The sequence below is a fragment of the Oryctolagus cuniculus genome, chromosome 7 (genome assembly GCF_051225735.1).
Source record: "Oryctolagus cuniculus isolate XC-2025 breed Fujian yellow rabbit chromosome 7, ASM5122573v1, whole genome shotgun sequence".
NCBI classification, from domain to species: domain Eukaryota; kingdom Metazoa; phylum Chordata; class Mammalia; order Lagomorpha; family Leporidae; genus Oryctolagus; species Oryctolagus cuniculus.
In genome coordinates, this window is record NC_142873.1 from 60,257,092 (window position 1) to 60,270,687 (window position 13,596).

General features: G+C 44.8%; 1 protein-coding gene across 1 annotated transcript; it reads left to right on the plus strand.

Annotated features, from left to right (window-relative positions):
* The first annotated feature begins 1,019 nt into the window (after positions 1-1,019).
* On the plus strand, positions 1,020-2,579 carry KCNA3 (potassium voltage-gated channel subfamily A member 3). The gene is given in 1 exon segment (NM_001171129.1): positions 1,020-2,579. A coding segment is annotated over 1 exon segment (1,560 nt).
* The last annotated feature ends 11,017 nt before the right edge of the window (positions 2,580-13,596 follow it).

Here is a 13,596-nt window from a genome sequence, read left to right on the forward strand (position 1 = left end):
ACCAGGCTGCCCTTGCTAATCCCAGCCAGAAACGGTCCTCCGTGAAGTGCTCGCTACAGAATCCAGGTCCCTGAACGCCTGTAATGACCCATTGCTTTCAGAGTCCGGTTGCGGAAGCCATCAGCACCCATTCCTCCATTCGGCTTAGCCAGGCCCGAGCTACATTATTGAGAACATCTCCGGCCCAGGGCTGGGCGGTCCACCACTCCCAAGTGAGCCCAGGACACTGGCCCCGGCCTCCCCGCCTGCCTAGGGAGCCCGCCCGGCCCTGCCATTCCCCCCCTCGACAAGGCTCGGGGACGTGCACCAGGCGCCCCCTCCTCATCCTCCCTCCCCGCCCGCCTCCGCGTTCGGAGGTCCAGAAGCCCCGCAACGTGAGACCAGACCTGGGGGGAGGGGGCCGCTGACGAGAAGCGGGCTGAACTCAGGGGGCCGGATTCCCAGAGGGTCAGCTCGGCTGGCCAGAGAGGTTCAAGGGCCAGGGCGCTCCGAGGTGCAAAATGAGGGCGTTCGTGTGCTACGGACCGGGGTGGAGGGCAGGGGCCAGCTGCAGGCCCGGCGCTCGCCCGGGGAGCGGGGCGCGCGCCCGCGCGGTGGGCGGGAATCCTGAGGGGACGCGGAGGGCGGGCGCGCGCCCCGCGGGGGCGAGGGCGGCGGGGAGCGAGGAGGAGGCGTGGGGAGGCGTCTGTGTTGCCGGAGCCGCACCAGCCGCGCCAGAGCCAGACTGAGCCTCGCGGCGGCTGCAGCAACAGGCGGCGGGCTCGGCTCCGGACGGAGGCGGCCGAGGGGCGGGGAGCGCGAGGAGGAGCGGCTCGGCCCCACCGCCGCCGCCTCTTCGCCGCCGCATGGACGAGCACCTCAGCCTCCTGCGCTCGCCGCCGCAGACCTCCGCCCGCCACCGCGCCCACCCTCCCCAGGACCCCGCGAGCCGCGGCGGCGGCGGCAGCGGTAGCGGCGCCCACACCCTGGTGAACCCCGGCTACGCCGAGCCCGCCGCAGACCCCGAGCTGCCTCCCGACATGACGGTGGTGCCCGGGGACCACCTGCTGGAGCCCGAGGCGGCCGACGGCGGAGGGGGCCCGCCTCAGGGCGGCGGCGGCGGCGGTGGCTGTGACCGCTACGAGCCGCTGCCGGCCGCCGGGGAGCAGGAGTGCTGCGGGGAGCGCGTGGTCATCAACATCTCGGGGCTGCGCTTCGAGACGCAGCTCAAGACCCTCTGCCAGTTCCCAGAGACGCTTCTGGGCGACCCCAAGCGGCGCATGCGGTACTTCGACCCGCTCCGCAACGAGTACTTCTTCGACCGCAACCGGCCCAGCTTCGACGCCATCCTCTACTACTATCAGTCCGGGGGCCGCATCCGCCGGCCGGTCAACGTGCCCATCGACATCTTCTCCGAGGAGATCCGCTTCTACCAGCTGGGCGAGGAGGCCATGGAGAAGTTCCGCGAGGACGAGGGCTTCCTGCGGGAGGAGGAGCGGCCGCTGCCCCGCCGCGACTTCCAGCGCCAGGTGTGGCTGCTCTTCGAGTACCCTGAGAGTTCCGGGCCGGCCCGGGGCATCGCCATCGTGTCCGTGCTCGTCATCCTCATCTCCATCGTCATCTTCTGCCTGGAGACGCTGCCCGAGTTTCGCGATGAGAAGGACTACCCGGCCGCGCCGTCGCAGGATGTGGTGGAGGCGGCCGGCAACGGCACGTCGGGGGCCCCCGCCGGAGCCTCCAGCTTCTCCGACCCCTTCTTCGTGGTGGAGACCCTGTGCATCATCTGGTTCTCCTTCGAGCTGCTCGTGCGCTTCTTCGCTTGTCCCAGCAAAGCCACCTTCTCGCGAAACATCATGAACCTGATCGACATCGTGGCCATCATTCCCTACTTCATCACCCTGGGCACCGAGCTGGCCGAGCGACAGGGCAACGGACAGCAGGCCATGTCCCTGGCCATCCTGAGGGTCATCCGCCTGGTGAGGGTCTTCCGCATCTTCAAGCTGTCCCGTCACTCCAAGGGGCTGCAGATCCTGGGGCAGACGCTGAAGGCTTCCATGCGGGAGTTGGGGCTGCTCATCTTCTTCCTCTTCATTGGGGTCATCCTCTTCTCCAGCGCCGTCTACTTTGCCGAGGCGGACGACCCCACTTCGGGCTTTAGCAGTATCCCGGATGCCTTCTGGTGGGCAGTGGTGACCATGACAACAGTCGGCTACGGCGATATGCACCCTGTGACCATAGGGGGCAAGATTGTGGGCTCTCTGTGTGCCATCGCCGGGGTTTTGACCATTGCATTGCCCGTTCCTGTGATTGTTTCCAACTTCAATTACTTCTACCACCGGGAGACCGAAGGGGAAGAGCAAGCCCAGTACATGCACGTGGGAAGTTGCCAGCACCTCTCCTCTTCAGCCGAGGAGCTCCGAAAAGCAAGGAGTAACTCGACTCTGAGTAAGTCGGAGTACATGGTGATCGAAGAGGGGGGTATGAACCATAGTGCTTTCCCCCAGACCCCTTTCAAAACGGGCAACTCCACTGCCACTTGCACCACGAACAATAACCCCAACTCCTGTGTCAACATCAAAAAGATATTCACCGATGTTTAATAATTGACACGAGTGCTCAGTACTGTGTGGAACGTGCCCCCTTGGTCTGTGTATGCCCTTGTTTTATACATTTCCAGACCATCCATCAAGGACAGGACGTGAAGAAGTGGGAAGCACATTCCATTCTCCCTCTCCCTATTGCTTCATACTGAAACAGGTGCCTGTTTTGCAAGTGGGCTGCATTCTCTCGGCTCTTTTTTTCCTCTCCCTCTCTCTTAATTTTCTGAACAACAAACTTAACATTGCACTTGATTTCTAGGACACGCCCTATTTAAAAAAAAAAAAAAGTACATCCTGGGAGGAAATGAAACTACAGAACAGTTAGAACTGTTTAACCTCAAAATTGAAAGGTAATTATTTCTTTACTGAGTAAAGCCGGTAAATGCTTACAGGATGCTTCAGTTTGATGGACTCTTAGACATTACCTATTAACTATGTAGTTCAGTTGCCTACTCTTTGGATATGTGGATGGAAAATAGAACTAAAACAGTGACTTGAAACCCCACCAGAAGTTTAGTTGGTTTTGGACTGGAATTTCTGTTTGAGTTCCTCCTCCCAGAACTTTAAGGGTTCCTACAACTTTGAACAAAGGGAAATGCCCAGAATGTTCTGATCTGACTAATATGTTTAACTCTTTGGGACTTACAAAGCATTTCGAAAGTATTAAACTAACAGATTCTTCTGAAGTTCTGTGCATATGCCCCAGCCAACATCTATCAAAGTCTAGAAACAGATGTTTTCAGTGCTGCTGAGAGAAACAAAGAATTTCCTAATGCATTTGAGAGATAAGCTTCTGCAGTATCACCAGAAGATTAAAGTGGCAGACACCCCTTCCAGCGGAAGTTACTAATTCGGACCTGACTGATGCAGTTCCCATAGCAACCTATGTTTCCTGGGAAACCCGAAAAAGGTTGTCATGGTATCTCTTGCTCTCTAGCCCCACCCCCTAGCCCCTGCCGTTTCCACAGTAACCTTTCCAGATGGTTCCTACTCACATGATTTCATAAGGAAAAACAGTGTTTGAATAAACCGCACAAATAAAGTTAAGTCTGAGAGTCTAAGGAGGGGACTGAATCGTGGAATGCATTTTTATCACTGTGAAAATCATTGATGTCACCCCATAATGACTGAATCAAAAAGGAAAATGTCACCATTGGAACACTGGATATAAACCACAATAAGACATTGTTTGAATTAAATGCCAATTATTGGACAATAATGTTAAAATATGCTTCTCTACAGTTGTCTTTCTCCAAGAAGTTTCAAGCCAACAAATGAAATTAAGCAAATATTAAAGTGTTCTGTACATAAGCAAATAAGAGATTCAATCAGTGTACCTGAAACCTTACAAGAGACCTTCAGACTTCCTCTTTAATAAAAAAGAAAAAACTCCAGATTCCATAACAGGACTGTCAACCATCACAGCACTTGGAAAGCTAAATAAACTTCAAATACATGAAGGATGCACATTTTTAACTGAGGGAATTACAGACTTCAATAAAAAGGAGGGATGGGAAGTAACCAGTTCTTAGGGGACCACCTGCGAGTTTCAGCCATATGCCAAGGGTTGCCGGAAGACACACAGAATCAGGTGAGCATTAACGAGAGCAATCCTCTTTTGTACAGGAAACCAGGGAAATGCCATTCATGTCCAGATTGATATTTTTAAAACTGACAGTTTTATATAAATTACCTGTTGCCAGGTGCCTTTTTAAAGAACATTCACATCACCTTTCCCATTTGATTTCCATGTTGCTGTCCTTTCTTTCCATGGTTTATTATAAAAGGATGAAAAAAAGTCATCACTTTCCAAAATAATCATCACCCAAGCTGAACTGAAAATTATTCCATTCCATCCTAGCCCTCTTGGCTTCTAAACAATCTGTTTCTCCTTTAAAAAGGACAAAAGGCAAAACCTACTGAAGTTAAATTATTGATCTAATTTTTAATTTATGTAATTATTTAGTGTATACGGTAGTACTGTTTGAAACAAAAGTGGCTAAAACTGAAATAATGATAACTGCATTTAACATAATCATTTTGTTTAATTTACATTATATAAATTTTACATTTTGTACAATTTTTATTTTGATAGCATTTTACTGTTTTGTCCTAGAGTGACAGTAAGCCTATGTTTAAAGCTTACAATATATTTTCAAGTAGTCAGAGCCTATGTACTTAATTATTTGTACTTAATTATTGGAATGGAAAATGATGATTGAGACTATAAAAGGGAAGAGAAGGGAAAAAGAAAAAAAATGGACGCAAGAAATCTGTGTACACCTGGTCACAGGGTTATTATTCTTACCTATTTGTATATAAACAGGACTCCTTTTTCTAGCTTCCTTTGCTGGATAAAATAAAAATTTAAGATACCTTTAGCATTGATTTACTTTCAACCAAACGTTTGATATTCTTGTGATCCATTATTGTAATATGTTAGGCACACTGTAGCAATTACATAAAATAACATTTGTGTCTATTCTTAAAGGTGAACAAAGTACATTGACGGTTTTATTCACATTTATTCAGAAAATGTGAAAACCTTAATTCTATAGGTAAATTATAGCTATGATGTAAGTTTTATGGTTAGTAAGTAACAATAATGCAAGGAAACCCTTTTTTTTTTTTCAATCCAGAAAAACAGCATGGTTTTCGAGTCATAACTTTGAGGTAGTATAATTGCTTCTGGTAGCCATATTGGAAGCTCCTGAAAGGTTATGAGTTCTATGTCTTGATTTTTTTGATGCTTGAAGTTTTGGATACCAGTGCCTAGCACAGAATGTAATACCTTTTATATTTTTTGAAGGAATCACTGTTATCTTATATTAATGTTATTTTCAGGCACTTAATGAAGTGGTTAAAAGTGCAAGCTCTGCAGTTGTTTTGCTAGGGTTTGAATCCTGGTTCTGCTCTGTGACCTTGAGCAAGTTACTTAACCTCTCTGTGCCTCTGTTTCCTTATCTGTAAATAGAGGATAATCAATATCACTGCATAGGTTTGTTGTGAATATTAAATGTTAATACAAGTAGAACACTTAGAAAAAGTAATTGCATGACATGCATTAGAGATTTTGCTAAGAGATTACGGTATCTTGTGATCATTACTCACAAGCATTGTATAATTACTATAAAGCTTTGTGAATATGAAATACATAAATAATCAGTCTTACTATTTTTCTTTCCATAATAACAATGATAATTGCCATTTAGGAAGGGTCAACCATGTCCTGGACACTTGTCAACTTTGCAAGGTAAGTGCTATTAACTTCATTTTAGGGTAAAAATAGGTGGCTAAGGTTAAGGGATTTCCCTAAGACTTCACAGCTGTAAACCCAGCAACAGATTAAAACCAGGTCACTCTGGCTGCAAAACCTATGGTCTTTTACTGAGTGATTTGAAAGGCAGAATAAAATAAATTTATGCTTTTCAGTTTCATTTCAGCCCTTGTGACTAATTAATGAGTTTGTGTAAAGAACATATCTCCAGAAACCCATTTCATTCAGCATATTGAAAATCAACCCCTTTTTCATAATCAGATATTTTTGAACCAGAATGTCATTTAAAGTGGATAAAGAGATTGACTTTTCTAATAATAAAAGATTATTTGCTTCTATGATTGATTTAACTGCATCTAACCTCAGAAAGTATAATCAGTCATAGTAATATCTGCTAAAACAATGGATATTGTTCATTTTTAAGGTTAATTTCCTGTTTTTATGTGTTTCAGTCAACAATAAAAAATAGTATTTTAGACCTTTTTTTCATCTTCTTGTGCTTTGGTCAGATTGCTAGCGAACCATGCCAGAAAGTGGTGTAAACATTTTGACTCTCTCTGATTAAGAAGGGAGATCCCTTAGGACAGAAGGATTGAAAGCAGAATGAGATTGTCTGTTCCTTGAAATTTATGGCATTATTGCCCTACCCCAAAACTACATGGATCTTTAAAAGCATCTGTGCTCTTAAAAGAAAATAGAATTTTGTCCTATATATCCACTGCCTCTTCTCTAAGGTCTTAAGTCATTTGTGAAATGAAAATGGATGGTGATGTGGGCTTCGAGCAAGATGCAGTGCCTGTCAGCTTTGCCAAACTGCGGGTTTCACTGCTGGGCTCAGATGCAGTGTCTTGGGTGTTGAAAAGATAAACATAAAACTGTTTGTAGCAAGATATTCATGTGATGAGGTGTGACTGGATTAGTGCACCTGCATTAATGTGCTGGCAAAAATGCATATTCCCTGCAGTTGATGAATCCAGAGAAAAACATAGAAACTAACATTGTTATTTATTATTGTTTTAAGCTGATACTGTGCCAAACTTAAATATACACCAACTGTGGTGACATAACTACACATAAGAGGAACCTTATCTGCTGTCTGTAAACTTTGTAATAAAATTTCAAAATTGAAATTTTAAATGCACAATATGAAGAATTGAAAGTTAAGGTTTGTTATATTGTTTACCTCTTTGTCATATACCGTACTCAAGTAATTGCCTTACTGATAGTATATGTATAAAATACATATGATTTATACCGATAATCTACTCCTCTGAAGACCATAGCTATAATCTATTGACTTCCATACATTTAAAATTTCAACATTTTCCACAGCAGTTCCAAGTCTTTCCCACCTCCCAGCTGTGAATAGAAGTGATTGCCCCTCCCCCTAAGCAATGCCAAGAAGCACACGTGACCCCCAGTCTGAAGACTTATGGAAACACTGTGAGATAAAGGTGAGGAATGTAAGATGGGAAGTGGGATATTTAGGGATTACATTTGAGGATGACATTCTTTTGTTCTTTCTGTTTTGTATTTGGCCTTTTAAACTAAGGAGGATAGAATGACTGAATTTATACTACTAATTTTCTGTATTTTGGTGTGACAGTTTCATATTTATTAATAAAATCACTTGGTGTTTTGATATACATTCAAGAAATGATCGATAAAACTTTGAGAGATGGTAAATCAGAAAGGGAGGAAGGAGGAAGGGGAGGCCATGCATAGCCCAAATTTACTATTGTGACTCAGCTGCTAACCGGCTGCCCAGAAATGGCCACTGCTGTATAGCATATGATTATAGTATTCTTTGTATGTACTCTTGAAAATATTATTTAATGATTCAGGCTGGTTAGAAAGCTTCCAGATGTTTGCCTTTATTATTAGTGATGCTAATTTTCTCTTCCAAATTATAAAGAAAAATATAATCTACAAAGAAATATTTTCATGGTTTTACTTTTTGCTTTTCTTTTTTGTACTGATTGTGTTTTTCCCTACATTTCAAAATTTGCACCATTACCCATTTGCACCATTAAAGAAGATGTTTGGAAAGGAGCTCCATCCATCATTGGAGCCATTTTATTATTGTTGTAACCTAGATAGTACAGATAGGCATTTGGCCTTGAGAAATGAAGCCTTGGATTCTAGCTGTTAGCAATACAGCACTTAAATAAACAAAAATTATGTTTCATGCTATCTAAGGCATATTATGAATACATCTGTTCATACAAGAACTCTGACTGCAGATACAGGGCCTAGACCTTCTCATGTGGTGGGGAGTGAGGAGAAGCTTTCTAAGCTCACCCCACCCCTTCCATCGTAACACAGAGCCTCTTGAGAGCTGCTGTTGAGGCCCCCAACTTTTCAGAACGAAAGGTAGCATTGTACCTGTATGTTACATGCCAGTCAGCATTGTGAATTCATTTGTTTTCCATAAGGTTTATTTTAAACTTCTATTCTTTATGGAAAATCATTCTCAATTCTAAACATTTTCCTTAAATTAACACATGATTTCATTTGGAAAAGAAGTTGGGGAGGGTAGTTTATTTCATACACACACACACACAGAGAGAGACCCATACACATATTTCCTATGTTCACAAGTTACACCCTATCCTGCAATATATTTTCTATATTTTCTTTGTAAATCTAAATGGTATGATTCTTTTTTTCTGAAAATTAGTGAATTTCCAAAGTATTGGTTTTTATTCATTTGTGCCGCATAAACATTTCCTAATCATTTCTTTTCTGGCTTTGCTTAAAAGGCAAATTTAATGCCTAGTGTTCTTAATATATTAACTAGTGAAATTAGTAGATGCATAGAATTAGTAAATGCATTCAGCCTATCACTAAATTTTTTTCATGTAGACTCCTAAGTATCTCTACAACAGTCCACTTTCTTTTTTTTAAACAATATCCTCTCATTCTTATTTTTTAAAAAAAGATTTATTTTATTTATTTGAAAGAGTTACAGAGAGATGTAGAGACAGAGAAAGAGATCTTCCATCTGCTGGCTCACTCCCCAGATGGCAGCAATGACTGGAGCTGAGCCAGTCAGAAGCCAGGAGGCCAGGAGCTTCTTCCAGGTCTCCCATGTGGATACAGGGGCCCAAGAATTTGGGCCATCCTCCGCTGCTTTCCCAGGCCATTAACAGGGAGCTGGACAGGAAGTGGAGCAGCCAGAACTCGAACTGGTACCCATATATGGGATGCCAGCACTTCAGGCTGGGGCTTTAACCCGCTGTGCCACAGTGCTGGCCCCAAACATTCCATTTTCCTGTATCAGTGCCACCACCACTCTGATCCATGCTACTATTATCTCTATCTTGGAAAAGTGTGAAGGCCCCTTAACTCACCTCCTCCTATTTCTTGTGCCCAGTCTGACCCATTCTCTATCTGGTAGCCAGAATGATTTTTTTTGAGACTGAAGTATGATTACATCATCCTCTCCTGCTTCAAATTCTTTCAGTCTTCTCCCTTTTGAGGATAGAGACCAGAGGGACTAGCGCAGCCTTTGTGGCCTCACATGCTGTGGCCATGTGCTCACATAGCCAGCCTTACCTCCTTCCCTGCCTGTGCTTCTCCTCTCATTCTGTTGTTCTCCCGCTGCCCTGAGCTTCCAGTTACAGGATAAGCCCCCTTTCTACCTTAAGCTGTGAAGATCTTTTCAAATGTTCCCACTACCAGCCCTCTCTCTCCTTCCTCACCCCTTTAACTTCTACCTTCTTGTGTTTTTACTTCAATACTTCCTCCAAGACATCTCTCATGACCCTGATTTTATAAGTTTCCCTATTGCAGTGATGTAGTTCATCAAACTTAGGTGACTTTGATTATAAGAACCACAATTATTTCATGTACTACTAAAAAATAAAAAAGGAAAACTCTAAATTATAAAGAAAATGTAACAGTGATTTTGAGATGCATCTCAGTTTCATAGATGCTCAATTTTAAAAATCAGTATCTATCTCTGTGTAACTCTTTCAAATAAACAGATCTTTAAAATAAATTTTCAAATAAATAAATATTTAAAAAATCAGTATCTTAGAATGAATTCAACAAATATATGATCTTGACATTTTACATCTATTTGTCTTAATGATTTATATTATGAGAATATGGAATTATCTCTCTTTGTTTACCACTGAATCCCTTCCTATTCTCTTTTCTTAAGCTTTTATTTATTTACTTGACAGGTAGCATTACAGAGAGAGAGAGAGAGAGAGAGAGGTTTTCTATCTGCTGGGTCACTCCCCAGTTGGCCACAATGGCTGGAACTGGGCCAATCTGAAGCCAGAAGCCAGATGCTTCCTCTGGGTCTCCCATGAGCGTGCGGGGGTCCAAGCACTTAGGCCATCTTCCAGGCCATTAGCAGGGGAGCTGGATTGGAAAAGGAGCAGCTAGGGGCCGGAGCCGCGGCTCACTAGGCTAATCCTCCGCCTTGCGGCACTGGCACACCGGGTTCTAGTCCTGGTCGGGGCGCCGGATTCTGTCCTGGTTGCCCCTCTTCCAGGCCAGCTCTCTGCTGTGGCCAGGGAGTGCAGTGGAGGATGGCCCAAGTGCTTGGGCCCTGCACCCCATGGGAGACCAGGAGAAGTACTGGCTCTTGCCATCGGATCAGTGCGGTGCGCCGGCTGCAAGTGCGCCGGCCACAGTGGCCATTGGAGGGTGAACCAACCGCAAAGGAAGACCTTTCTCTCTGTCTCTCTCTCTCACTGTCCACTCTGCCAGTCAAAAAAAAAAAAAAAAAGAAAAGAAAAAAGAAAAGGGGCAGCTAGGACGTGAACCAGTGTCCATATGGGATGCCAGCAACACAGGCCACAGCGCTGCCCCTCCTGTTCTCTTTTGAATCCACTCCAATCAGGCTTTCACCCACCACTCTACCAAAAGGGTGCTTGTCAAGGTCTTTGCCCAGGACTCCCCAGCATTCCTTCCATCAGAAGCATTTGGCATGGAGTAATATTCTCTCTTCCTGGAAAGACCTTCTTCATTTGACTTCTGGGGTACCACATTCTGGATTTTTTTACTACCTCTCTGACTTCCCTTGCTCAATCTCTGTTATTGGTTCTTTCTCATCTTCCCTTGCTCTTAATGTTGCAGAGCCACATGGGAAGTCATGAGACTTCTGTTCTTTCTGCATTCAGTTCTAGTCTCATAGCTTTAGACCACCTATGTGTAAATGTGTATCTCCGACTTAGACCTTTCCCCTGAACTCGATTTGAATTCCCTTCTGTCTACTTGACCTCCACTTGGACATCTCTATTGGACATCTCAAATTTAATACGGCTGGCTGGCGCCATGTCTCACTTGGCTAATCTTCTGCCTGCAGCGCCGGCATCCCGGGTTCTAGTCCCAGTTGGGGCGCCAGGTACTAGTCCCGGTTGCTCCTCTTCCAGTCCAGTTCTCTGCTGTGGCCCAGGAGGGCAGTGGAGGATGGCCCAAGTGCTTGGGTCCCTGTACCCGCGTGGGATACTAGCAGGAAGCACCCGGCTCCTGGCTTCGGATCGGCACAGCGCCGGCCATAGCAGCCATTAGGGGAGTGAACCAATGGAAGGAAGATCTCTCTCTGTCTCTCTCACTGTCTGCAACTCTACCTGTCAAATAAAAAAAATTAATACGGCTAAAACCGTCCTTCCCTCCTCCCCTGAACCTCACTCCATCAAGCCTTTGACTCCTGCTGGCAACTTCAGTTTCCTGGTTGCTCAAGCTAAAATCCTTAGAGTTGTCCTTGATTCTTCTCTTTCAGTCATACTTCTTATTTAGTACACAAACAAATCATGTTGGCTCTACTGTTAAAAGATTTCAAGAACCATACCACTCATCACCACCTCTGGTGCTACCAGCTGAACCAAACCATCATTATCATCTGAATTTTTATAGTACCCTCCTGACTGATCCCCAGCTTCCATCCTGTCTCCTACTTGAGTCTGTTCTCAACATGGAAGCCAGGGTAATCTTTTGAAAACACATGTCAGGTCATGTTACTCCTTTGTGTTCAGTTCCCTTTGACTCCTCATTTCACACAGAGTACAAACTAAAGGCTTTATAATGGCCTACAAGTCCCTCCCTAATTTAGCTTCCTAGTGGCCTCATTTCCAAACTTCTCCCATTTGATCCTATGCAACCACACTGGCCTCTTTCCTCTTCTTCAGATATAGCAAGTATGCTCCACCTCAGGGCTTTTGATACTTATTGTACTCTCTGCTGGGAATGTTCTTTTTTAAAAAAAAAAAATTATTTATTTTAAAGCCAGAGTTTCAGAGAGAGGAAGGGAGACCGAGAAAGTTCTTTCATCTGCTGGTTCATTCTCCAAATGGCCTCAGTGGCCAGGACTGGGCCAGGCTGAAGGCAGCAGCCAGATCTCTCATGTGGGTAGAGGAGCCCGATCACTCAGGCCATCCTCTGCTGCTTTCTCAGATGTGATAGCAGAGAGCTGAATCGGAAGCAGAGCAGCTGGAACTTGAACCAGTGTCCATATGGGATGCCAGTGTCAGAGGCAACAGCTTTACCCACTACACAGCACCAGCCCCACTGGGAATGTTCTGGAATCTGATATCTTTGTGGCCTATTCCATCACTTGCTTCAGATATTACCTGCTTCATTGAACCCTTTTCTGGTCACTATTTAAAAGTGCAGCCCCATAACAGTCCCTATATCTTTTCTCTGCTTATTAGGTATTTATTTATTTTTATTGTCTGTTTTCTCTACCTTTCCATGAAAACAAGGATTTTTGTCTGTTCCTTATATTATGTCCCTTAATACCTGAAATAATCTTTGGGATACAGTTGATGTTCAATAAGAATTTATTGGGAGCCGGCGCCGCGGCTCACTAGGCTAATCCTCCACCTTGCGGCGCCAGCACACCGGGTTCTAGTCCCGGTCGGGGCACCGGATTCTGTCCCGGTTGCCCCTCTTACAGGCCAGCTCTCTGCTGTGGCCAGGGAGTGCAGTGGAGGATGGCCCAAGTCCTTGGGCCCTGCACCCCGTGGGAGACCAGGAGAAGCACCTGTCTCCTGCCATCGGATCAGCGTGGTGCGCCAGCTGCAGTGTGCCAGCCACGGCGGCCATTGGAGGGTGAACCAATGGCAAAAGGAAGACCTTTCTCTCTGTCTCTCTCTCTCACTATCCACTCTGCCTGTCAAAAAAAAAAAATGAATTTATTGGAGGGGAAGAGGAGAAGGAAGAAAGAACATTCTAGTTTGAGTTGTGTTTAGCCTATAAACCAAATATTCATGATGTCCATCTATGCTTCATTTGAATCACTACTGTTCACCATGCTCTTATGGGTAAAATTCCTTGTAATAAATTCTCTGGTGAATGCTTCCATCTGGTGAAACATACTCCAGAAAGTTTTCCACAAAAATACTAGTCAGTGACAGAGATGGAATTCCTTAATGTAATTAACTGAAATATAGCATTATATAAGATCTCACCAAGGGTACCTGAAACTTGGAATACCTCACAGAGACCATGTTTCCTACATAATAGTTCCTAGAATCTTGTTTGTAAATGATACTCAAGTTACACATGTTGACTCATTGACTCAACTGGCACAGCAAAGTCAAAACAAATGAATGATATCCCCAAGGGTCTTATCTGGTATGCAGCCCAAGAGACTTCCCTATAAGGTCAATCCTGTTTAGTCAATGGTAAATACTAAAACTCCATGGGATCTTCACTGGAAACTGTTGAAAGTAAATGAATCTGATATTAAAGGTTTCTCCAGTGAATCCCACTGCAGAATTC